Below are 25909 nucleotides of genomic sequence, written 5' to 3'. Positions count from 1 at the left end.
ATTTGGATCCTACTCATTTCTGACAGAAATGATACTGCTTACATAAAAGTAATAACAGAATAGATTTGTGGAGATCAGTTTAAAAAAACAAACTCTAATGCTGTGCCTGCAGCTGTTTGGCTTCCTTATGCCCTTAATTTATCTTTGTATGGTTTGGGCTTTTTCTTTTAATAAGTTTTGAACTTGACCTAATTTGCTCCAAGATATCCTCAAGGTGTCCCACTGTACTTGCTTTCCAGGTTGTTTAGAAGTATATTTAATCCTTTTGATGTGCTTGTTATCCATCTATTTGTTGCTGTTTGGCATTAGATTTGCTTCAAAATATATATGTCCAAAGGATGATGGGAAGTAGCAATTTGAGAGACACTGAATATATTTGTTTTTCCCTAATCTAATGTCAAATAGCTTCTGGAAAACTGATGCAGTTTTAAACATGGTTAAAATTACCAGAAACTGTCCTTGATGGTTTGGTCTGTGTTAGTAAAAGCTTCTGAAGGAAGCTGTAAAGGGTCTGGAGGTGTAAAAGATTCACTTATATTGTTTTGTCTTCTAAACTTAAAAATCTTTTCTTATCTGACTGGACAGGTATCTGTAGCAAGCCCCTAAGTCTTTTTTAGAAACATGAAGGAAGATATTCTGACTAAACTGAGCAGTAGACAAAAACACTGCATTGTACAGAGCTCTCATTTCTTAAGAATGGCTGCACAAGGGGTGCCTCAATCTTTATTTTTCCTGTAGAGTCTGACTCTGTGCTGAGTGAAGATGGCAGAGTTCCAAGGGAAAAATTAGAAGTTTAGAAGAATTTGGTACTATTATTTAATTACAGAGAGCCCCTGTACAGGAGAATAGCCTCCCTAAAGCAAATTGGAGTCAAAGGTGGGAGTTGTTTCAGAGTTGTGGTCGTTGCCCTGTTAAACAACCTATGCCTTGAAGTAAAACTGTTCTCCAGTGGCAAGTAGCTTTTATATAAGATCCCATAAAAGTGTTTCTGCTTCTCTATTATAAAAAATTGTTAGGATGTATAAGAAAGTCTTTGAAGATTTATTTAACTCCAGAATTATTTAATCATTTCTTCTGCAAAGCTGATAAAATCTGTAATTTGTAGAAAATGTCTGTTTAAAGTTGTCTTTTAGGGTTGGCCTGTCTGCACGTTGCTAAATAATGGTGAAACTATTAATGCAGGAAATAATCATAGAAGTGCTTTGGTCCTGTATTAGGAGCTTTTCTGTATATTTTAATGAAAAGGTATTAAGCACTATATGAGTAGAGGTCAATTTGTGAGCAAGTCTTGTAAACCAGACACAAATGTGTAAATGCGCCCTTCCAACCAGTTCCCTATTCTAAACCAGGGACACAAAGGATATCCCTGCAAGGGATATCTTTTGAACTTAGACTTAAGAAGCTTTGATTGTGCAACTGAATTTTTTTTTCCTTACTGTATGTAAACAACACAAGTAAGAGAAAAACATTACTATAAAAATAGCCAATGCAAATCTCAGGTGAGGCTCCAACATTTAAATACCAGACTTCTCAAAGTAGAAAAGGGTGACTGTGCAAATGCTTCCATGAGAAATTTGCTTGTGTTTGGGTGCTCCTTGGGCCTGACAAATGGGATGTAGGAACCCCAGAATGGGTGTCCAACCCCACACTCTGGGGGAAGGAGAGGGGGCAGCTGCTCAGGGGTGGCAGCAGCCTTGGTCAGGAGTGGTGCTGGCAGCATCACTGGCACATGGAATCCACCAGGCCACCTGAACTGCTTTTTCCCTGGATAATTTGAGGCTGCAAGACTCCTGAAAAGAGGGGTGAATGTGTGTTGTTAACACAAGAGGAAACCTGGCAGACTGGTTGTGTGGTGTCTCTTCCTAATCAAGTTGCTTTGTTTTAAGACTGAGTTTCCATGGTTTTTTAGTGATGTTTTACTATTTAGAGGCTCAGATATTTGTGTGAAATCTGTGTCAAACTGTGGCAGCTTTTGAAAAATTCAGCTGAAATGAAAGATGTTCCACAAAGGAAAAAAAATGCTGTATTTTTAGCATACTCACTCAGTATTTTCTACATTCCAAAAAGTCCAAGGCTGGGTGTCTTGCAGTATGTAAAACATGAAAGCATGTCTTGCCTCGTGATGTCCTCAATTCAGGCTTTTTCCAGATTCAGTGATCCTTTGCTTAACTTCAGAGTTTGGTACTATGCAGTTGGTAATAATGCAGGGTTCAAGTGTGATAGGTTGTAGAAAATGCCAGACAATACAATTTCCACATGATAACTCAACTGCTTTTTCTTTAAATGTGTGATGCATTTACCACAGGAAAGATTACACCTGCTGATGAAAGAGAAATGAATGAAATTAAATCTTCCACATTGTTGTACTGAACAGAATGTAATTTTCTACAAATTAGGGTCAGCTACATGTATAGATGTCTCCCTTTTTTCTCCTAGGGAAAACTGATTTTTTACCCTATAGGGAACTGAATGGCACTAACTAGGTTGATGCATGATGTAGGGATGAAAAACAAAGCAATAAAAAAATCCCTATTTCCTCCAGGCAATTAATGGATCACTTGTAGAAAATGATAGTACAAAAGGGAAATTGCTATGTAGACTATTGCAGAAAAGTCAATTTTGGAAATCATGAACTAAATTTAGGGCAGTGATTGAGCAGTCAGGATTTCCTGTGGATCTATGAGTTGGACTCAGCAACTTTCTGGCTTTGTTGGACTAATATGACACCTTCACAGGTAGAAAAAAGGCTTTGAGACATCACAGAAAAGAACTTGCATGTGTGTTCTGGGTGCTAATTTCCTAAACACGTGACTTAAAATAGCAGAAATGTTGCTGCTTAAATGAGTGAGTACAAGCTTGATGAATTAATTATGTACATTTAGGATGTGATTCTGCAGTCATTACAGCATGGATTTCATGTCTACAAATAATTTTAACATGTCTGAAGTAAAGCCTCTTGATTAAACACAAAATACAAGACTTGACATTTTTTCCTAGCTGTGTGCAGGTGGAAACTCCAACTGCATCTTAACTCCATGCCAAATGAATCCAACTGTCCTCTCCCTCCTCCCCACTAAGCTCAGACTTTTGTGTCTGAAAGATAAATAGGCAACCTAAGCAGAAAGGTTTTGCAAAATCCATGATTCCTATGAGAAATTTGAAAATATGTTTAAAATCAAATCTCCTTCATTATGCTTTGTGGTTTTGCCTTGGGATATTTGCATAGGGGCCCATTCATTTTTGTGATCAAACCTTGAAAATGAGTGTTCTTTGCTATCCAAATATCCATGTAAAGGGAGTTTAATTCTTCAAGCCATAACTTTTTCAATAAGATCTTTGCCTGTTAAAACTGTGTGTCATTAAGACCTTATGCTAGGATTTCTTCCTGCTCACAGCTTCAGCCCAAGACCACACTTGTTCAGGCAGGCTGAAGCATTTTCTGATGGGTGACTGCATAAACCCTGGTACTGAAGCAACCTTTCCATGAGCACATCCTTTGTTTGCAGGTGCTTGGCTGGATCAGGAATGGGGAGTCAATGCTCAACGCCAGCCTGGTCAATGCCAGCTCCCTGTCAGAGGCTGAGCAGCTCCAGCGGGAGCACGAGCAATTCCAGCTGGCCATAGAGGTAACACCAACAACTTCACTTTGTTTCTCCTTCCCAGGTGAACAGTGCACAAAAGGTTATCTCATGGGCATCAATCATTGCTTTCTTGAAGGAAGGGGAGGAATAGAGGCTTTAGAAAATCAACTCATCATTAAACTCGTAATGTAGCCAGCAGCTAATAGTGAAACAAATTATTTATCACCCGCAGCAAATTCTTCTGCTGCCAGATATCAGCTTTTCCATTCATGAAAAAGACACTCAGGCATCTCCTGATAATTTCTTTGATAAAAAATTAAGAAGATTGAAATTTATAAAATTATCTGAAATGGGAAAAGTTTTCTTTCCACATCCAAAGTCCGGAGGTCATACTGGATAATGCTCTCACACTAAATAATCTTTCATTCAGTTTTCCATTCATGAACACCAGAAAAGAAACTAATTCCAACCCTCATCCTCTAACAACTTTGACAAAGAGGCAAGAGGGGAAATTTTTAAGAATGGACTCCTAAACTGATTTTCCTCCTTCTTGTTCTGGAGTAACAACACGTCTTTGACCTGGCCCTTGGAAAGTGATTGTGAGCCAACCCGTTTGCCTCACACACAGGGCCAGGAGGAAGGGCCCCAGCTCTGAGCAGCTTTCCTTTGAATGAGAAGGTAGTGAAGGGCTAAGGTCTGCCCTGAGCAGGGCTCTAGAAGATTCCTAATTGAGCTCAGTGCTTCATATAGCTCTGTTGTTGTGAGCAAACCCCATACTCACAGAGTTGTTCCAGCTTAAAAGGTGTGTGTGCTTCCCAGATTATATTGATTGCTAGGTTTTTATAGAGAAAAGAACAGCTGGAAAATATTCATATACTTAAAACTAAGCCAAATTTTAAACTCTGCAAGTATGGAGATTTGAAGAGGAGATGCCTGACTGGGGGTGGGAGGTGGGGGGAAGAGGAAGGGATGTCTCCTGGTAAACTTGAAGTTAGTCAGTATGTATTACAGTGATGCTAATAAGTATAGAGTTTAAATCTCAGCTAATGACTTATTTTGATTCAGCTCTGCTCAGAATAATGAAGGAGCAGCTGTTGCAGCTCCTAAAGGAAAAGGAAGAAGTTTTTTATTAATTCTGTATGAGCTGACTGGCACCAAGCTGTGCTGACCACATCTTGGCAGCCACCACCAGACAGCAGTGGGGAACAAGACACCCACTGGCTGAGTTATCACAGCTTCTGACATTGGGGAAGTGCTTGCATTTGGTGGTGGATGCAAATTGCAGAGGGAGAAGAGGGTTACACCATAGTAAGAGGGAAATAAGTTTTCAAAAAGAAAAACCCACGAGATTAAATATTTAAAGTATTTAAAGCTCAATATGGGGAAGAGATCAGCAAAGCACACAAGGCAGACTGTTCTCTAAAAGCATTCTGGATGTGGAATTGATTTTCAGTTGAAATACCTCAAAGTCTATTTCAAACAATTCTGACATCAGTAAAGCAGCTGGATATTAAATTTAACCAGTTGTTCTTGAACATCTTCCTAAGTTTCTGCCAAGTATTAATCTCTTTTGTTTCCTAATAGATCTCTCTACATTGCATTATTCATCACTGTATTGCCAGATGATTTCAAGCTTTTTTCCAGGGTCATGTCTTAGATCATAAAACTATCACATGAGAATTTGTCAGCAGCAGTTACAAATGGGACATAGCATAGAGGAGTCTGAGAGATTTTAGGGCTTCTGTTCAGAAGATTAAAATCAAATACTGGACTTAACCATGTCTGAACACAGTTACTCAGGAGGCTGTGAAGGGATGGGGGCTATTTTAGCAGCCCATGGAGGAAGACATAGCCACCACTTGGTAACTCTGAGAGGAGCTGGTATAGGCCAGGGAATGGGGCAGATAACTCAGTCCTGCCTGTAAAGTGGCTGCTGAGTAAACTGGGGAATGGTGGAGGGAATGGTTTGACTCTCCCCAGCTCTGACCTTAAAGGTAGGAGCATAAGTGTAATCTCCATTGTGAGTGAACTGACTTTCAGAAATGCATCTTTTAGGGGCTGCTACTTGTGATAAAGTTCATGCCCTTTAGTAAGACATCTTATTTTCTGGGACTGATGTTTTGAACATCTGCACAAGTAAAGCTGCTGATGCCAGGTAAACTGCCTGGCAAGAGCCAAATCAGGGTGATTAGGCCCATAGTTTGCCAGCTGTTTAGAGTTTGGTTTTGGGCTGTAGATTGTGTGGGCTGCAGTCAGTACTGAGGCTGGGTGAGAGCTGCCTGCACCAGGCAGTCAGAAAGGACCCCTGGGAACCCCCCACCATGTTACTGCCTAAGGGGCAGTAGCTGACCAGTGGAGCCACCCCATATTAGCAGTGATTACATGTTCCAAGCTTTTATTAACATGTTGCAAGTGTGTGTGAATAACTGAAACTAAAATGCTTTGCAGAAAGTGACTGCTAACTGAAGATAACTATGAAAATATTTCGCTCTCTCACATCCCCATGCTCACGCCTCGCTTCACCTTTCTACCATACATCTGGCACATCTGTACAACCTCTCTTTCCTCCCCTCATACACAGTCCCTCTTTCATGCCACTTCCTTACAGAAGACACACCAGAGTGCCCTGCAGGTCCAGCAGAAGGCCGAAGTGTTGCTGCAGGCTGGACATTATGATGCTGATGCCATCAGAGAATGTGCTGAGAAGGTGGCCCTGCACTGGCAGCAGCTGATGCTGAAGATGGAGGACAGGCTCAAACTTGTCAATGCCTCTGTGGCCTTTTATAAAACCTCTGAGCAGGTGAGCTGCACAGTGCCATTTCTGAGCCATAGTAAACCAAGTCTGAGTCAGTAAAAATTCTTTCTTTGACAATTATTGCAACACAAAAAAAAAACCAAAAAAACCCAAACGCAAACAAAACATAACCCCCTCCTCCCTCAAAAAAAAGACAAAAAAGGAGCAGCAAGCATTTTGTAATAACTTTAATCTAAAAATTTTCCGTGTAGCAATGTAATTCTTAAAGGTGCTATTTTTGTTGGGTTTTCTTCCATTTTCCCCTTTCAAACAGGAATAATTTTTTAATCCCACCACTTTTGTTTCAAGTTCTCATGATACTTAATTTTGAGGAATATAAATCTGCTTTTCCTTGAGAACTGCTTGCAATTAATTAATTGTTACTTTGTGAACCAATGTTTTCCCTAGTACTTAAATTACCACCATGCCAGAAAAGTTGCCAAGATTTGAAGGGATTTCTCTTAAACCCACCTGCAACACAGATAATTACAGCAGGAGCCCATTATATGCTATCCCAACTCTACTTCATTCCAGGTGTTCATGAATTGCAAAACACATTCCAGTTGGCTTCTGGCATGGTGGGATTATTCATCCCTTGCACAGGCAGGTGCCCTTTATGCTGTAGTCAGTGAGAATTAGTGTCACAGTGTGGCTACTCGAGCAGCCTTGCCTGATGCCATTTGCTGCAGCCAGGCAGTTGGTGTTAGCAGGGACACTGCAGGAACCTGTGGTTTTACACAAAAGGCAGCAGTGATTGCCAGGACATTTTCTATTGTTATTACCACACAGTTAGATCCTCAATTAGAGAACCAGACATGGGAAGATTTTTAGCACTAGATATGTCATTAGGGAAAGAGTGTAGTTTTCCTTAAGTTGGAGGCTAGAGATGATCCTTGGGCCACTTTTTGGTGTAGTTTATTTAATGTATTTTTAAGACTGTTTAAGAGGAATTTATTCTTTATAATTAATGTATTTCACTGTGAAGAGTTTCAAACAGATTTACAGTCCCTGATGCATTCAAGATCAAAATGAATTACTGCTGATGGAGGAGTGTGAAAAAGGAAAACTGTTAGGGGATTCATTAGAGTTATAGACAGTTAAATGTACTGGCCAAAATATGCATTGGCAGTAAATTTATCAGTTCAGTCTCTCTTCCTGTTTCCAAGTCTCAGACAAGCACACTGCAGTGCCCACCAGTTCATTCATTGGTTCTGTCTATTCAGCAAATGTGCAGGGCAAAGATCATTCAGTCTTTGAATGCTCATGAACTCATTCTGCAAGCCTGTCATCTTCTCTTGGGCTGCACAGCTGATCTGCAGTCCTTAAGGGTCTGCTCCATGACTGCCTGACAGTGGAGTGAATAATTTACTGGATCCTGAATTTTCTGAGCATCCAGAAAAAGGAGCTGAAAGAACAGAGAGAGTGTCACATGCAGCCAAACTTTTTCATGCCTGTCTTCCTCAAGTATATTATGTTCTTGATATTAGTGGTGAAGTCCTGAATTTCAAACAGCCCAGTTTTTCTCTGACTTCATTGACAGCACATTTTATATTCACTTTTCTCATCACCTTAACAGAAAGATGATCTTTGCATATGCAGGGACAATTCTTTCTGGAAATATGTGAATCCCAGGCAGTCCATTTATTTTCATTCTTTAAATCACCAAAGTCCAATAGAATGTCAAGGTTTTCAAGAAGTAAAATGGAAACACTTCTGTGCCTTTATAACACGTGAAGCACTTGCTCTCCACTAAATGTTTGAGGGATGCTGATTTGCATCCAAGTAAGAAGATGATTTTAGATTGCCAAGTGCACTATGTCCTTACATAATGCATAGTGCATAAGCCTGGCAGCAGGATCTTTATCAGCTCACCATAACTCACCAGTTTTAAAGTGGACTTCAATGTGCTCTTGATCAGATTTACATTAAAATAGCCTGTGATAGTAGGGATGATTGGGAGGTAATTCTGGAATCTCCTCCAGACTGTGCTCTTAATAATGTGGGTTTCCCTGAATTATAACTGTGTTCATATTAAAGCTGCAAGAGTGAGCAAGAAAAGGATGGACATTGCTACCTGGATCCCAGCAGTAACTGACTGGGTCATCTCAGCAGCAGGGTCTGTAAGAAGAGCCCTTTGGGAAAGAAGAAGAAAGTTCCAAAGTCCTGGAAAACTTTTGCTATGTCTGCATAGGCCACTGTGAATATTCACAGGATCTGCAACATAAGAGACTCAGCCTTGTCTGAGGCAACTGCCTAATTTCCAGGCTGTGTTGATTTATTTACCTCATTTCCACTGTTCCACTATTCTACCAAGATGGAACATATGTGTGTGAGCCCTGTGCAGTGAAGTACCTGCATCCACCTAGACTGTGACCTAGATTTAAAGTCTATTGGTTTCCATCAGCCTTTAAAAAAGCTGTATAGGGAGCAAATAAAATATAGCTGAAGAGAATTAATTCCAGGTTCAGGCTTTGTTTCAGGAAAGTATTTAAGCATGTGCTTTTCTTTAAGTATGTGTTAAGTCCCTTGACTTCAGTAGGATTTAAACATGTTCTAGAATAGGGATTGTTTCCTGAATGATCCACTGGGGCTGGACTGACTCCTGCCTTGATTCAACCTTTTGTGCTTCCTCCCATTATTCATTAGAAGAGAAGAATGATTTATCATTCTTAAACCAGATAAATTATATCCCAAACAGTAAAGATCCCTGCGGGTAAGAAAAGCACCAGGGCCTGTTTTATACCCAGTGACCCCCATGCTGTGGCCCTTAGAACAAAAATAAATGCCCTTGGTCACATGAATGTTCTCCTCCTGGTTATGATTGTGGATAACTGACTTGTGCTGTGGGCATGTTTCAGGTATGCAGCGTGTTAGAGAGTCTGGAGCAGGAATACAGACGGGATGAAGACTGGTGTGGAGGCCGAGATAAACTTGGGCCAGCAGCTGAGATAGACCATGTCATCCCTCTGATCAGCAAACATCTGGAGCAGAAAGAGGCTTTTCTCAAGGTCTAATTTTAGTTCTCTAATAAATTAGGAAAACTTTCCATTAAGTGGAGACAATTTAGAACAGTGTTGGTAAGTTTGAGAGGACGCTCTGATGTGCAATTCCAGTTCAGCTACTGTCTGTCTGTATAAACCCTAGGCCAGTTTTACTTTGTTAACGCAGGGGTAATGAGCATTATTATGAATACATATCTCAGAGAGATGTCATCAAGACCAGTTAGGTGATGTTTGTACTTGGAGGATGTTAGTAGTTGTGCTAGTTCAAAGTTCAGTTCCTAAAATTGCACTGTAAGTGACAGGTAGTACACATCATTTTGATGTTGGCTTGTAAAAACCATCCAGCATTTCAAATTTTGTCCTTCAAGCCAATAACTGAAGAACTAATAATAACTGAAGCAATTTTGTCCCTGCAAGGCAGCACCAAGATGGAGACAGAAATTTCTTCCTGCCTTCCAGGTGCTGCTTTGGAAGAAACAGGGATCTCCCAGGCTGACAAGTGAACTGTCAGTCAGCCTCCCACCTGCCACTAAAACTGATACACAACATGAAACTACACTTGCCGTCAAGGTTTAAGAAATTACACCTCTAGATTTGTACATTTTTTGAAACAATGAGTACTTTTCTTGAGAGATGGCTTAGATTAGACAGAAAATATGTGAGGTACCAATCCTTAACAAGCAGTTGTTTAATTACTGTCATTAATTTGCCTTCATCTATAAAATGAGCTACTATATTAAATATTACTCATGTTTTAATAGGTCAGTGAGACTTAGTTTATTAGCTGAGCTTATTGACTCTTAGCTGAAGTTCTCATCTTCCCAGAAAGAGAACTTCTCCTTGCAATATAAGAAAGAACTCCCTTGGTCCCCTTTTGCTTTCTTTGCTGATCTTTCCTGATTCTTTTCTGGGGGGGCTGTTTTTCCTAGGCCTGCACCCTGGCCCGGAGGAACGCCGAGGTGTTCCTCAAGTACATCCACAGGAACAACGTCAGCATGCCCGGCGTGGCGAGCCACACCAGGGGGCCCGAGCAGCAGGTCAAAGGTTGGTGCAGTGACAGCACTGAAGGTCTGGTTTGCCTCCCCCTCTGCAGCAGGGTCCTCCTAAAGTCTGGGAATGTGCTCAGAAGGCAAACTCTGTTCTAGCATCATTTCCTTCACCAGCTCACTCTGCAGCTAGGCTCGCTTTGGGGTGGTTTCTTAAGTGGGCGGTTTGGGGATTTGGTTTTGGGGGTTTTTTAGCAGCCCCTTTGAATAAATGCCCATTTTTAGGAAATGGGATTTTGGGCTCTCTGCTTTTGGGAATAAGGTTCAGACAAAATGATTAAATTCATCATTTCATAGCTTGCTTCTGTATTCACTCAAGGAATCCCTAGTCATGCAGATGTTTTCCTTTGCCCTGCAGCCATTCTGAGCGAGCTATTGCAGAGGGAGAATCGGGTCCTTCACTTCTGGACCCTGAAGAAGAGGAGATTAGATCAGTGCCAGCAATATGTTGTCTTTGAGCGCAGTGCCAAGCAGGTAGTGTGAAAACCTTACCTTGTCCCTCTGTCCTGGCAGTGTGTAAAATCTCCTGTATCCATGTAATGTCCCTGTCACAATCTCAAGTTGTGTTTAAACACTGTAACTTTTGAAAACATGGCAAATATAGATTTTAAAACTTAAGACAATTCCAAAACCTGACAACAAGAATAACTGTTTTTGTCACCTTGGATTAATTTCTGTATTTGTTCATTTGTTTGAAAATAAATGTAAGCACAAACTTGTTTTATTGAGCTATTTCTGCATGAGAAAACTGTTTTCTCTGCAGATCTTTCTGTATATAGGTGGAATTCCCTACATTCCTTTTTGTCCTAGGAAACACAGAATACCATTCTGTATCCTTTCCCACCTGCTTTCATTATTTTATTCTTTTTATATGTTCCTAGAAAGTGTTTTAATATGCAGGGTATTAAGTTCCAATGTATTTGATATTCTTTGTTTGGCAGAGGTTTTTGGGTTTTTTTGTGGGTTTGTTTTGTTTTGTTTTGTTTTTTTGTGTCAGAGGATTAATTCATGAAATACAAAGACTGTTTGTTTTGTTTTTCCTTTGGTGTTTTTGTCATTCACAGGCTTTAGACTGGATCCAAGAAACAGGCGAATATTACCTCTCTACTCACAACTCCACAGGGGAATCAGCAGAAGAAACTCAGGAACTCCTAAAGGAATATGGGGAATTCAGAGTACCTGCCAAAGTAAACAGTGACTTTAATCTTATTATGCCATCTGCTTTAGTCTGTATTTATGGTCTTGTTTCAATGCCTTAAATCTCTGTAATAATACTCCCTTGATTTTATAGTTACCCTCTAAAAATCCTAGCCCTGCAGATAAGTGATTTTTGAGAACTTTTAGCAAGACATAGGCACAAAATGGAGGTTTTCTCCACCCTGGTGAGTACTGGCTATAGAAAACTTCTGATCAGAAGGACGAGAAAGTCCATTTGCATACAGAGTTCACAGCAGTCTAAGACATTCCATCCTCCAGCAATCATTCAAGAATGGCATAGAGTGACTAATTGATCTGAACATATCCAAGGTCACCATGGACACCTGGTCTCTTTCTTCTTCTTTAAAACCACAATTTGCCTCACTAATTCCAGCTGAGTTGATCACAGATGATCATTTATCTCATTAGAAATAATCTGCTGAGCCCAACAAAGTATTTTAAATAGATGAGTCTTTAAACTCCGGGGTGAACATTTTTGAATACAGAACTGCATTACCAAGAATATATTAATTTATATGGAGCAATTCTGGGAAATCTGGTGAGGTTTACACAGGAATGGTGATTGGATCTGCTTCAGACAAATTAATTCAAACCATAGGTAATTCATAGACAGTGAATCCACAGAGGTATTAAGAGTCTCTGATAAGGATGTAAATTGCAGAGTTGGACTGCTGGAAGACCATGGCTTTGGTATTATGTAGCTACATTTCACTGTGTCCTGAAATTGATCTTCTGTAATCCTTAAATTCCTCCTTAGGCTGTCCATGCTTGCATGAGTTTGATTCACAGGCTTTGTGGTGTTCTTGTCCCCTTCTTTTAGCTTAGCTTGCATGTTTCTGAAAATGTGAGATAGCTAGCAGTGGATGGAAGGTAATTTCTTCAGACAGGACACATATGAAATTCTTTTAACTGCTTCTGAATTCTAACCACTCATAATTGGTCCACCTGAAATTACATTCTGGTTCATCATTTAATTTTTATCAGAATAATCGAAATTCATAACAAAGTTTCCAAACCATTTTGACTCTTGACTTAGCCTAGGATTGAATTTTAGACCTTGTTCATTATCAACCATTACTGGCTGTTTCTTACACTAAATCTTGCTCCCTCGGACTGTCCTGCTGCTGAAGCAGAATATTTTCACTGCCATGTACAGTCTGGTAAATGCATATCATTCCCAGACTGATATTTTTCTCAAATTAAGATGTAGCTGAAAGCCTTCCTGACCCCAGTAACTTTCTGGCCAAACCAATTGTTTGAAATGCAAAATCACCAGCAGCTTTTGGGAATTTATCACCCTTTAAATATGACAGGAAGTTAGATTTTTACATCTCCATACCTAGCCTTGATTAGGTACTCATTTAATTTGTTAGGATTATGTGTGACTCAGCTGTTAATCTATTATGGTGGTGAAATTTCTTGGATTTAGTTTTGTGTTTGAAATCTGCTGGATGTTTTCTGGTCTGACGTGTGTTTGTCCATTTGTGGTCAGATCACTGATAATGCCAAGGACCTGACAGTGTGTCTTGCTTCAGGCATGGGGGAACAGCCTCTCTGTCTTTGACCACAGGCTTGCCACTGCTTCATTTCCTGGATTTGGAATCAAAACTGGAGTTTATAACTAGGTCCTTGGTGCCAGTCTTGACTATGGGGCAGTTAGAGCCTAAGTGGAATAGAAAAGACCTCTGGAAGGTTTTGGAGCTCAGTGTGTGCTTTGGAGTTCAGGCTTCTTTGAGCTGGTAATGTTCTAAGTGGACCAAAAATACTGATGGAGGATTTTATAGTAGACCATGAATTTGGATTCAAATTATCTTTGTTTTTGAAACAGACAAGTAATGACTCAAAATCACTCCCTGGGCTGATATGTGGTGTATTAATGACCTTCCTACACAGGTCTGCAGATCCACCAGATATAGACTTAGAGTAGCTTGGTGTACTTTATGAGGTGTGATTTTAAAATCTTGTCTTCTACTCCAAGGCTCACCAAAAATAAGCTCTTGCTTATGGGAAGGAGGCATGTATAACTTCCAACATGTTTTATGTGTTTGTGCCTGTGGGGTTTCAAAAACTTGACTTTCTATCTTCTTCTGCTTCATAAGTGTCCTTATAAAAATGTCATTCCTTTCATGTTTTACTGAAAGTTTGAAGTGTCTGATTCTGTATAAGATGAAATACAGACACTCTTTAATGACGTATAAAAATTGTGAACTTCTTTTAACTGCTGTGTGAGTTAAAAGCAAAGGAAATAATAATAAAACGTAACCAAAGACCATATTTTGGGCAGCAAACAAAGGAGAAAGTGAAGCTCCTCATCCAGCTGGCTGACAGCTTTGTAGAAAAAGGCCACATACACGCCACTGAAATTAGGAAGTGGGTCACCACCGTAGACAAGCGCTACCGGGACTTCTCTCTCAGGATGGGGAAATATCGCTACTCCCTGGAAAAAGCCCTTGGAATCAACCCAGAGGTACTGTAAGACCCAGTCCTGTTGGGGTTTTAGATCAGAGTCACAGAGGAAGGTGAAGCCTGTGGAATGAATGCTGTTGGTTTTTGTGTGCCCATTAGAAACACTGAAAACTCAGCCAGCCCATCTGGCCATGCTCAGAATTGCTTCTGGAGAGAAAGGGTTAAAGCGTTTTTCTGTGGTTGGTCAGTGATGTGAGGAGAGGCAGATGAAGATCAGAAAGATTTTCTAAACAAATGTTTGCACCATTTTTCAGGAGACCATAGAACTTTCAGGAGGAAAGGAGGAAAAACACTTTAATTGAATTGAGTCTGTGTTAATTTTGTATAAACCATAAATCCTGCTCCCACACCATTATTTTGTGTCCAATTAAAACTTTGACTCTAAGTTTTTATTCTCTCATCCTTTAAATAACATAAACAATTGACCCCCAGCCTCATCTCTGAAGCCTTCTAGGTGAAGTAGAGCATCATAAGAAGCATAATATAGGATTTCCTGCTATTCCCTGGCCATAGTATTATGAGAGTGCCAGAAGCAGAAACACTTAAAAGCCTTTCAGTTAATGACTTTTTGGAATTAAGTATCAAGAATAAGGAATAAATTCCCTCACACCCTCGTGATACTTTAGCTGCACTGTTTCTCATAGGGCTTCTGTTTTACACAGAGTTCTAACCACAGCCTGGAAAGGTAACCCATGCTAAATGGCTACTGAAAGTTGTCTCTGCATGGTGCTCTACTTCATCAGACTATTTTTTGTGAAGTCTTATTCTAGGCAACTAATTTAGAAATTAAAGAGTTAGGTAATTTAGATTTTTTTATCAGTATTGATTCCTAATTAGGAGAAACAGTGAAGATTACAATGAATATAATTTGTTTTTTTAAGATGTCTCTCTCAGGTTTTTACCTCTTCTCACAATACTTCTACTTCTCTCTGAGTTTCTTCCTTCTTGATATTATCTTGTTTTGTCCTTTCTTACCTCTTTCATCTCATGCACATACTGTGCGTTGCACAACAGTAGGATTACAAGGAAGTTAAACTCTGTACTTATTTTTTTTCCTAGGATAACAAAGACCTAGAACTAGATATTATCCCAGCAAGTCTTTCAGACCGGGAGGTAAAGCTGCGAGATGCAAATCATGAAGTCAATGAAGAAAAAAGGAAGTCAGCCAGAAAGAAAGAGTATGTCCCAAACACTCTGTCTGCATGGCACATTATCTGCTAAAGAATAATTCTGTGATATTTGCATGGCCAGAACTGACTGACAGTCCTGTAGCTCCTTCCAGCTGCAGAGCAGGTGTAGGGCAGAAATTGTTACTTGTAGGTTAGAGAATTTCAGAACATAAAGGTTGAATTTCTTTTGGTTTTAATCAAAAGTTAGAAAGGGAAAGTAGCAAATCAAGTACTTGGGTTAATCCTAATGTTGTGGAGTTACTAATTTCCTTCTGGTTTTATGTAATAATAAACATGAGCAGGAAAAAAAATAAAGAGCATCTTTAGGTGTCTAAATATTATCTAAACATCAGTGACCCAAGAGTTCACTTGAAGTTTAGGTTCAAATTTCAGCAAGTGTAGGACTGAGAGAACTGGAAATAGTTCATACTAGAGCAAATAGCTGAGAAGTGCTTGTTGCACTTAAATCCATAAAAAGTCTATTTTCACAGTATTCTGCCTTATTTTTTGTGGAAGAACACTGGGAAAGTATTTCTCAGCCCTCTGAAATTGTCACAGGGCATGATTGATAAGAAACCACTTATACTTTAAAAAATATTACACTTGGTCTGCCTGTGGCAAATTTTCAGGAATTTCAGCTTTGAGGGTCCCAGCCTCAGGCTCTACAGATGCCATTATTGCATTTCACAGCATCTGGATTTTCTCAGGTCAGATACCAAGCTGTTGAAATCTCTTCAAAGTAGTGGTGTCTCCCAAATCCATCTGTGTTGCCTCTGAAGGTAAAATTTTAGGGTGACTTCCCACTGACTGTCAGCAAAGGTGCAAATGTTGGTGAATCACAATTCCTTAATCCTGGGGTGGGGAATTTTCTGAGAACCAGATGGTAGTTAAGGATGGGCATGTATATGGTAAATCCCACAGACTCAGGAATACAACTTAATAGGATTTTGTGCAGAAAAGATTTTTAGAAAATAACTCTACAAGGGACTGGAGTATGAAGTGCTATTTTGGTCATGGACCTGAAAGGTGCAAAGTAAAGCAGCTTAATGTCTAGGGTGGAAATACCCTTATTCCTTAGGACAACAGGAGGATGTTTTGTTTTCTGTTCATTGTAAAAATGCTTATAATGTCCAAACCACCTAAAATACTCTTTTTTTTCAGATTCATTATGGCTGAGCTGCTGCAGACAGAGAAAGCTTATGTCAGGGATTTACACGAATGTTTAGAGGTAAGTTATGGCCCAGGAGCTCTCCAGTATTTCCTGGAAGCACATGTTGCCCTCTGCAGTGGGGATGTTCACTTTAATGCACAGCCTGTGCACATAAGTTCATGGAGCCTTTCCTTAAAGATTAAATCTGTTCCTTTGAATCATCTCATACTAGAAAACCTCTGGATTTGCACAGTCAAATACCTTGCCTAGCTGTACAGCAGGATGTTCCTAAAGTGGATGGTGATATTCAAGGCAAAAGCCAGAGTGTAATTCAGTGAAATCTGTCAGCTTTCATATTCCTGCAGTCTGACAGATTTTTATGTATCTAATGCTGCTGAAGTGGCAAATCTGGCTTATCTTTCAGCTGTTTCTGCCTGCAGTTTTTGGACATCATCAGATGGACAGCAAAGACAGGTGTTGTTGGCATGTTTCTGCTTTTTTCTCAGACAACTTCAAAGCATCAGCACTTTGAATTTCTCTGGAGAGTTTTCTGTAACAGTGGAATTTTTTTAGCTTGTTTATTTAACCTCAAAGTACATAGTTCCTTTTCAGCCTGTGCCTTTGGCAATAAAATAGGGAGATCTATTCTTTTCCACTGTGTTTATTCACAAAATTAAGAGTTTCTGGTGTCTTCCAGACTTACCTTTGGGAAATGACAAGTGGAGTGGAAGAAATACCAGCTGGGATCCTTAATAAAGAACACATCATCTTTGGCAATATTCAGGAGATATATGACTTCCATAACAAGTAAGTTTTCTTAACAGTTCTGTTAATGTTTAGGCACTTGTGCATCTTTGTGGTGTCTGCAGAGAACCCCTACAGTCCAGTGCACATCTGAGTATAAAGTAATTGTATTTTGCAAAATAATGTTTGATTTCTTGTTTTTTTTCTTTAACAAAAATGAATTGCAACTTATTTCAAACTTCACCTTCAGCTGATTAACAATGTTAAAGTAATATTGTAGCAATCCTTTGCAGTCTGATTCCTGCTTTCTATCTCACAGCACAAGATCTCTGGATGCTTGCCTATCAAAAATACAATCTTGGAAAATACAAAGGGAAGAAAGTGGAATTATTGGCATGAGCTGGGTTAATAAGTAGCTTTCTGCCACTTCTCAGAGACTTTCAGTATTTAATCTGTAACTAACAGTACTCCATCTTGTTAAGATAGGACTGTGTACCAGATCAACTTAGAGGGCATTGTTTCCATGGTATAATGTGAATGCAAAAACAGTTATAAACTTAACATTTAAGGGAGATGAATCCAACAAGTTCAGTCCAAATTCCAAATCTGTCTTCAGGTTACACTTCAAAAGCAAATCAGAGAATCCTTCCATGTTCGAATTTGGGACATTTCAAGTGCTTCAGTCAGATAAACGTTCCATCACATAAATACAGCCCAGCAAAGCATGCCAAATGCATGCTTTTGTGCAAGCAGCTTCAAAGCATATCAGGATAGTAGCCTAATTGCTTTCCCACTTGCCCTTTCTCTGTGGTGCTGTATTTCTGTTCTAGTGACCCTGACTGATGCCATCTGATTCCCCTCCTTTTTCAGTTTGCACTTTTCCCAGCTACCATCCCTCCAGCCCTCAGTCATGTCCCACAGCTTCTCACTTTATTTCTCTTTTCTCTGACCCCTCCTCCTGCAGTCTGCTGCTGCTATGTAATCTTTTTTCCTCTAAAACTTCTTCCTAGCAATGCTAAAATGAATTTCCCCTCTCCCCTCCACCAGTGTCCTCCAAAGCCTTCTCCTTTGGCTGGTGATGTTAAGGCATTGTCCAGCCTCACTCAGAATCCATGTCCAAGGAAGGGCAGCAAAGCTAGTGGAATGGTCCAGAAAACATGTTCTAGGAGAAGCAGCTGAAGAAACTGTTTGATATTATTCTTTCCACTCAGGCATTGTACAGGGCTCTATCTGCAAATAAGTGACACTTGTGGTACAAGCCGTTCAGAGAGAGATGATTTTCAAAATCTGCATTTTGAAAGTTTACTACTTACCTGTGAAATGCTGAGCTTGTTTAAGTTGTTGTCCTTTGTGCAGTATGCTGAGGTGGGTGTTGAGAACAAGGGAAGCTTTGGGCTTCCCGTGTTGCTCTTTGTGTGAACCACTACACAGGAACTCTTTGAAGATCTGTGTTCAGAGAGAGCAGTGCTGAACACACTGATTCCCTGCTAGGGATTGCCTCTTCTTCCTTTCTGGTGGAGTTAGGCATGACTGTACCCAGAAAACAAAGCACCCCTTGGCAAGTGACACTTTTCCTGCTGGCTGGACACTTGGGTAATCCCATAATCAAGATACAAGTATTTATCATTAGCACTGATTAACTCATTGGTTATCCTGCATCTCCTGGGTATTTGACTGTAACTAATGACATTGGTCTCTTCTTTTTTCAGCATTTTTCTAAAGGAGCTGGAGAAATATGAACAACTGCCTGAGGATGTGGGCCACTGCTTTGTCACCTGGGTAATGAGGCTGCTGCTTCTCATTATTTATTCAAATTAATTCCTCCAGCACAGATGGGAACAAGCTGGGAATAGGTGCAAGGGTTATGTCCCCATTGATAAATGAGATTAGGGGCTAGTCTGGAACTACAACTGCTTTGTCCTTCACCCACCCCAGGGTGAAAATTTCCAAAAGTCTCCTCAGCAATAGTGTGAAGTCTTTCCAGAGCCTCTCTCCTTGTCCTGTACTGACCAGCACAGCTTTTATTTACCTCTGCTGGTTTCTGTTTGGCAGAACTTCATCAAACCAAACCTGTTTTTAGGGGTGACATTCATTTCCCTGTGAAAGGCCCTAGAAGGTCAGACATTTAAAATCTCAATATACCTTCCTTAAAGAATTTTAGTTATGTCATGAGAACTCCACAAAGGCATGAAGAGCATATTTTATCAACTTTTTTCCTCCAGAAATTAGTGTCAAATTTCCGAGCCACTGTGCTCACTCATTCAATTGTGCAATGCCAGGATGATTTCCAACAGGACTTTGAAATCTTGATGCAGAGTCTTTGTGAGCGTAGGAGGGAATTGGCTACAGTAATTTATCTGTATGAAAGCTGTTCTCTTTTCAAAATATTTACCAGTCAAGTCAGCCATCTTTGTGTTTTGTCTGGTTGTTTTACTCATATATCAAAGCTAGGAATTAGTATTTTAAGAGTAAAGATGGAGTATTTTCACTTATCCAAAAAATGATCATGTTTAGATTATTTCAGACAGGCTTTTAATTTAAAAGCATGTCACAAGTCTTGATGAAATGGATTAAGAAATATTTTTTTGCAAAGAACAGGTTGCCTGTTTAGGAAAGATGAATGCATTTATGTTTCATTCTCTGCAAAATCTTCACAGTACTTTACATCTCTTTACAAACAGAGGTACATGTCCAGAGCTGTGTGTATGGTTACAGATGTACATACAAATCTGCCTGCACAATTGCAGGATCCTGTTGTTTAGATATCTGGGATAAAAAAATGCAATAGCAATAAAAGGAAAACATTCTCCTCTTTTATTTGCCCCCCTCTTCTTGAGACCAGAGTACATTAATAGGAGGTGGGAGTGCACAGATGCTTTTAATTTCTACTTACAAGTAAACAGATTAGGAAATAAAATGCAAAACACTCTTAGCACAACATAAAATTTGAGCCATTGCAGTTTGAACCAAAGTAGGAAAGGCGAGTCTGGGCCAACTGTCACAAATTTCAAGTAAAAAATGTTGGCTTGTGCCAGTTTAAGCTAGGTGAGTCACTTGCCCAGTTTCTAGACTGGCTTTATCTTCAAATAGGTGATAGAGCCAACACTTCATGACTGAGTTTTGAGACACTCAAACTCTTGTGTAACATTCACAGAACTATTAGAAATTATTTTACAGCTGGATTAAAATTTTAGGCCTTCCCTCTGTGGTATTTGTTAAAGACAGCCTCCCACAGCCCTCAGAACTGCTCAAGTAAGGTATGAACCTCTGAGTCTTCTGCTCTTAATTTAAAGGTCTTGTGCTGCTTGGTGGCAGGGTGGGGGTGGTGGTGGGTATGTGGGAGAGAGTTGTCACCTGTATTTATCCTGGTGTGCCTTAATAAAAACCTGTGGGAGCAGTGAAATAGCTTATCTTGCTTTTCCCTTGATGTTTGTTTTCACAGGCAGATAAATTTCAGATGTATGTCACCTACTGCAAAAACAAGCCTGACTCCAGCCAGCTCATCCTGGAACATGCAGGGACTTTCTTTGATGTAAGCAGCCATTGCTGTTTTCCTTCCACACACCTAGTGTAGCTCTCTGCTTTTTTACACTCAAGCTCTGGGTTCCTTTCCGTGCCTTGGCATTTGGGTTTTTCATTCCACTGCAAATATCACATGCTGTGAGAACTGATGGTGTGTGGTGAGGTGTGGAGACACACATTCTTATGGGAACCTTTGGGCATTTTTCAGACCTAATCCTTTTTAAAGATCTAGTTTAGATGTAATCTCTGTTTCTGGGTTAGTGATAAAATTAAAATCTCAGATTACATTATATATTATGGCCTGAAATCCCTAAATCTAAAATGAGGTCCTATGCTCCTGTTCTGCAAATTCTACCCAGCCTATTCCACATTTACTTCATTTTTCTAATAAGGAACTCCATTGACTCCAATTAGACTGTTTCCCATAGAAGTGCTACAGCCAGTGATAAATGATTTTAGGCTCCAATTCCAGCTTTGTAGGCTGAGAAAAATCTTTCAAGATTTTGAGTACCTTACTTAACCTCATTCATTTCGCCATGCTTGTCTGCTACCTTATAGCATTAATTAGTCATCTTTCTAAAAAAAATTTAAAAAAATAAAAGAAAGAAGTGCTAAGACCTCTCTTCAAAGCACTGGAAGTGTTTGCAAATGCAGCAGATCAGCAGGATCTGTGCTGGAGTTGGCAGCTGACATACATCAGCTCCTCTGGAGTTTTTACGTGCCAGTGGTTGCACATTTCAGTCTCACTGGCCAGGGAAAGGTCTGACATGAGCCTCAGGAAGAGCCACGAGCACCTTTTCCTTTGCCTTGCTACCGAAAGGTCCGAAAGGCCAGCGGAACTGGAAGGGTTTTCCAGGAGGTGGCGCTTGAGGCTGTGCCATGGTTTTGTGGGAATGTTCGTGCAGGATGGCGCAGGTTTTGGGCTAAAAACCCTCCACTGCAGCTCTGCGGGGCTGCAAAGCTGCCTGCTCTTGCTCGGTAGGGAATATTCGTGTGTCAGCAGCTGCTGGTTTGCCAGAGGGAGGTGTTTGCCTTCCGTGGGTGCTGGGCCAGCACCCAGTGATGCCTGAGCCAAAAGAGAAAGCTGACTCTCCCCCCCAAAAAATCCTCAAGGAGGCACTCAGTGTGAGTGACTAAGGTAATGCAAAGTATCTGTAGATCCTGACCTTAACCCTGGATGGCGGTATTCAGGGGCAGGACAGCCTGGCACAAGGAATACAGAGAAAATACTTGGTTCTTTTTTTCCAGGCAGAACCTGGAATCTCTCCAAACCCTGATGATGAGGGTGAATTATCTAGAATAACAACCCTTAGTAAGAAGGGTTCAAAATCACCTGCTTGAAAATCACAAGTGCTTCTCAAATTTCATAAGCTTTCATAGGAAGCTACTTTGCTTGCTGCTGGGACAAGCAGTCCCAGTAATTTGTTTAAACCGTGAAGCCCATGGAAATCTTGCAGCTACAGAGCTCACTGTAAGGGTTAACTGATTAGGAGAAGGAGCAAAGATAGCCACATATCTCATTTGAAGCCATGAAGAGAATTACGAGCAATGCTGAGAGCTGGGCTGCTCTCAGGATGCAAGAGAAGAGATGTGTATGTGGAGAAAAGCAATGTATTTTATTGAACCAGTTGAGGCAGGTGGGAAACAATGCACAAACTCTCAGCTGTGAAACATGCCTGTTTATCCTACAGCACTGGTCGAATAAAGCATAAAGATTACCATCTTCCCTCCCTACAGATGGTGCTTTGTTTATAAAATTCAGAAGTTGTTGGTATGGTTATATTAGCTGGAAATTGCAGAGGGAATGAAAATAGTGTGTTTATTCTGTCTTGACTGCAGTAGACTTATGAATTTCGCTCTTTCAGTTTTTGTGTCCGTCTTGTTCATCATTACTTAAAACTGTTCTTTATTCAGTAGTTTCAACTATAAATTCTGCCTGCCATGTTTAGCAAATTTTAATATTTGTAATACCATATACTTCAGGCTAGGAAGGTGTATTTTTTATTACAAACATATGTTAGCTGTCAACTTCAATTGGAGAATCAGCATGTTATTGAAGTAATCAAGTCGATTTTAGTGTCTGTAGTTAAGCAAGTTTTGATCTTTGGGACAGAGTTTAATTGAGACATGTACATGCTTCTTCTATTTGGAATACTTTTTTTTGCTTTGAATCTTGGAAAATACCTGGTTTTATATTCAAGAAGCCACCGGGCCACTTGTGATTTGCATGACCAGCATGGAACAAGTTAAAGCTCAGTGACTTTGGGAGCATTGCAGAGCATGGTGTTTCTGCATGGATGAGGATTCTTGGACAGTTTCTCTGCTGAGCCAGAATGTCCCTTGGGAAATGAGCAGAGGCACAAACAGGGTCTTACTCCAACACTTCAGGGAGCAGAGGAAGGAGCTGCAGGGAGAACGTCCCCTCCCAGCACTTGTCAAATGTCACTCCACCAGCCAGCTGTGTCTCTGCACAGTCTGCCCTGGGAGAATCCTGGCAGAGCAAGGAGTGCCCAGAGGAGAGGCATCTTGCTGAGAGCATCCCCTGCTGTTCAGAGAGCTGGGGGGGAAGGGGTAGGGCTAATTTTTTACTTGGATCCTACAAAAACAAGTGTGCTTTGCCAGCTCCAGGAAGTTCACAGACGTGGCCGAGGTCTTGCTGGCTCCTGCAGTTGTGACTTGAGTCTCAGCCATGTGCTCTGCAGGCACAGTTCCTCTGTGAAGTCAGCTATGACTCAGCTTCATGCAAACTCCATTAATCCCCAGAGACCCCTCCCTTTTGGGTCTTCTTCATGACACAAGGGCTATTAAAAAAAAAAAAAAAAGGCAAAAAACACTTTTCTAGTAAAAGAAACCAAACCAACAAACCAAAAGTCTGTTGGCACATTGCATGAAAAGAGGATGCTTTTGCATCCCAACATTAAGACAAACACTGGAGCTAAAAAGAAGCAGTAACCTCCATAGTACTTAGCAGAAAATCAGATTGTATACAAAAGGAAAATCTCTGTTCTTGGCAGCTGCTCTCCCTTCATCTTCCATAAATTCTTCATTTTACAGTCTCAAATTTACACTCCAGTAGCTGGAGAAAAGTCCCATTCCCCTTTTCCATTTTCTTCTTTAGGAATCAAGGATTTCCTCATGGCCAGGAAAAAGGCAAGGCATGCCCAGGGCCTGGCAGAGACAGAAGGGTTTCCAATCTGTTCTATTTCAGCAGAGAATCTGCCCCTGTAGGGCAGGAGTTTGGAGTCTTTTAGATAAATAAGTATGTTCATTAGGATCCTGTAGGATTTTCAGGAGCTCTTAACTCCCCCTGGAACATCTGGGGGGAGGCAGCTGGACCCTTTGGAGTCCTCAGAAGTTCTGTGATGTCTCCAGAAATTCGTGAGCACATCACACTGATCAGGCAAGACATTTTGGCTGGGGTTCAGGTGATGAAACAGAAGTCTTCAGTGCTGTAACAGGTATGAGGGGATATCTGAGGTGCCACCTCAGAGTAGAGCAGGTCTGTCAGCACTGTGTCAGACCTGTTATTCCCATGTGGATATTTCAGCTACCCCAGGGCTCTCAAATGGGACTCAATGCCTATGTTTGGACAGCTAAATTACACCCTACTCATGCAATTTAATTTAATGTCATTTTAATTGAATGTTAAGACTCAGCTTTCAGCCTCTATAGCTAGGGGAAACCAGATGACATGACAGGTAAGTCACACTTAAGTCAAGGCCTGTTTACTCAGCAGAGCTTTACCTTGACTTGCAGAGGGACCCTGCAGTTTAAGTGGCCTTAGGGGGACTCTGCAGTTTATTGCCAACCTCACTGAAACCACACTTATGTACATGTGAGCTTAAAGAGGGTTAAAAAACTAAACATAGAATGCAAGGATCCAGCTCTAAAATTAGTTATGGGTGGTTCTATCTGGCAGGGGGTTAACAGTTTTCCATGGCTGACTGCTGTTTTTATCCCTTCTAGGAAATTCAGCAAAGACATGGGCTGGCCAACTCCATCTCTTCTTATTTAATCAAGCCTGTCCAGAGGATCACAAAATACCAACTCCTACTGAAGGTACCTCAGTGAGCTGCACAGATCAGCTGGTGCAGAGCATGTTCACAGGTTCATCAGTTACCTTCTGCTTAAGGGAGCTGCTTCATGACCTGTCAGCATAAGTCCCCAGAAATCTTCCAAGGGCACAGTCTCCCCTTGAGAGCACCTTGTTTTATCTTTACAGCTGTTCCTATTTGACCCCCACTATTTGTGAGCATCCGCAGTGGGGTTTGCTGCAGTTCAGCTTTCTCCTGTCTCTGAAGCAGTCTGCAGGGACCGAGTGGCACAGCTGGGTGTGGAGGCAGCACGTGGCTCTGAGTTTGTTTATGGCTGTCTGCATTGCTTCTTAGGAGCTGCTGACCTGCTGTGAGGAGGGCAAAGGGGAGCTGAAGGATGGTCTGGAAGTGATGCTCAGTGTCCCAAAGAAGGCCAACGATGCAATGCACGTCAGCATGCTGGAAGGTGGGCAGGGGCCAGGGTGGGGAGGGACCTGCTGAGAAATGAAGTTTGTTACTGACATGTGGTGGAAGTTAGTAGAGGCTGACTGTAGCAATAATGTTGTTTCATCATAATTTTTAGGTACCTCCTGGCTCCTTTCTGATATTTCTCCAAAAGTCTTGAAAGAGTAAAGCTGGCTAGGAAGTTTAAGGGGAAGGAGAGGTATTGATCTGTATATTTTGTGTGTGTGTGTATATGTACATATATATGTACATATGTGTATATATGCATATTGATATGCAAGGTATGAGTATGTGGTAAGTAGATTTCTCTCCCTCTCAGGATTTTTCATAGAGAGAAATGAAAGAGAAAACAATTTCTATTTCTACTTTTTATTTTTCCTATGTAGAATGTGTTTGGAGAATTGTTTACCTGGAGTGAGTGCTTGATTAGATTCTAGTAAGGATTGCTTGAGCTTAATAACTAATCTAATCTACTTGTGTCTGGACTCTCAGGAGAGAGTCACGAGTTGTGTTGGAGTTGGACATAAATTTAAAGAAAGTAGTATGTAGTTTTAGTGTCTTCCTTTTTATATAATATATTAATGTATTTTAAGATAGTTATAATAAAGAAATTATTCAACCTTCTGAATTAAATCAAACACCATCATTTCTTCCCATTGGGTTTGCCTACATTTACAATATGTGTACATATGAGCTAAAACATTCCTTCTCAATTAAA

The 25909-nt window shown here is 40.5% G+C and overlaps 1 protein-coding gene across 14 annotated transcripts in view; it reads left to right on the top strand.

Annotated features, from left to right (window-relative positions):
* Positions 1-25909, top strand: part of KALRN (kalirin RhoGEF kinase) — a 477147-nt gene that overhangs the window by 316799 nt on the left and 134439 nt on the right. For 11 of the 14 annotated variants that reach the window (XR_014956495.1, XM_085584155.1, XM_085584154.1 and 8 more), the window contains 14 exons: positions 3507-3626; positions 6163-6381; positions 9234-9383; positions 10307-10421; positions 10782-10897; positions 11488-11610; positions 13926-14108; positions 15167-15285; positions 16438-16504; positions 17124-17233; positions 18880-18949; positions 20613-20702; positions 24659-24751; positions 25081-25192. Coding sequence is in view for 13 of the 14 variants with exons in the window: in XM_085584155.1 (XP_085440281.1) it covers positions 3507-3626; positions 6163-6381; positions 9234-9383; positions 10307-10421; positions 10782-10897; positions 11488-11610; positions 13926-14108; positions 15167-15285; positions 16438-16504; positions 17124-17233; positions 18880-18949; positions 20613-20702; positions 24659-24751; positions 25081-25192 (1687 nt within the window). In the remaining variant the exon portion in view is untranslated. The remainder of the gene's footprint in view (positions 1-3506; positions 3627-6162; positions 6382-9233; positions 9384-10306; positions 10422-10781; positions 10898-11487; positions 11611-13925; positions 14109-15166; positions 15286-16437; positions 16505-17123; positions 17234-18879; positions 18950-20612; positions 20703-24658; positions 24752-25080; positions 25193-25909) is intronic. The other 3 variants (XM_085584162.1, XM_085584156.1, XM_085584153.1) reach the window with 1 other exon arrangement.

The sequence above is a fragment of the Lonchura striata genome, chromosome 7 (assembly GCF_050655825.1).
Source record: "Lonchura striata isolate lonStrDom1 chromosome 7, ASM5065582v1, whole genome shotgun sequence".
Taxonomy (NCBI): domain Eukaryota; kingdom Metazoa; phylum Chordata; class Aves; order Passeriformes; family Estrildidae; genus Lonchura; species Lonchura striata.
This window is presented reverse-complemented; position numbering and strand designations above follow the sequence as displayed.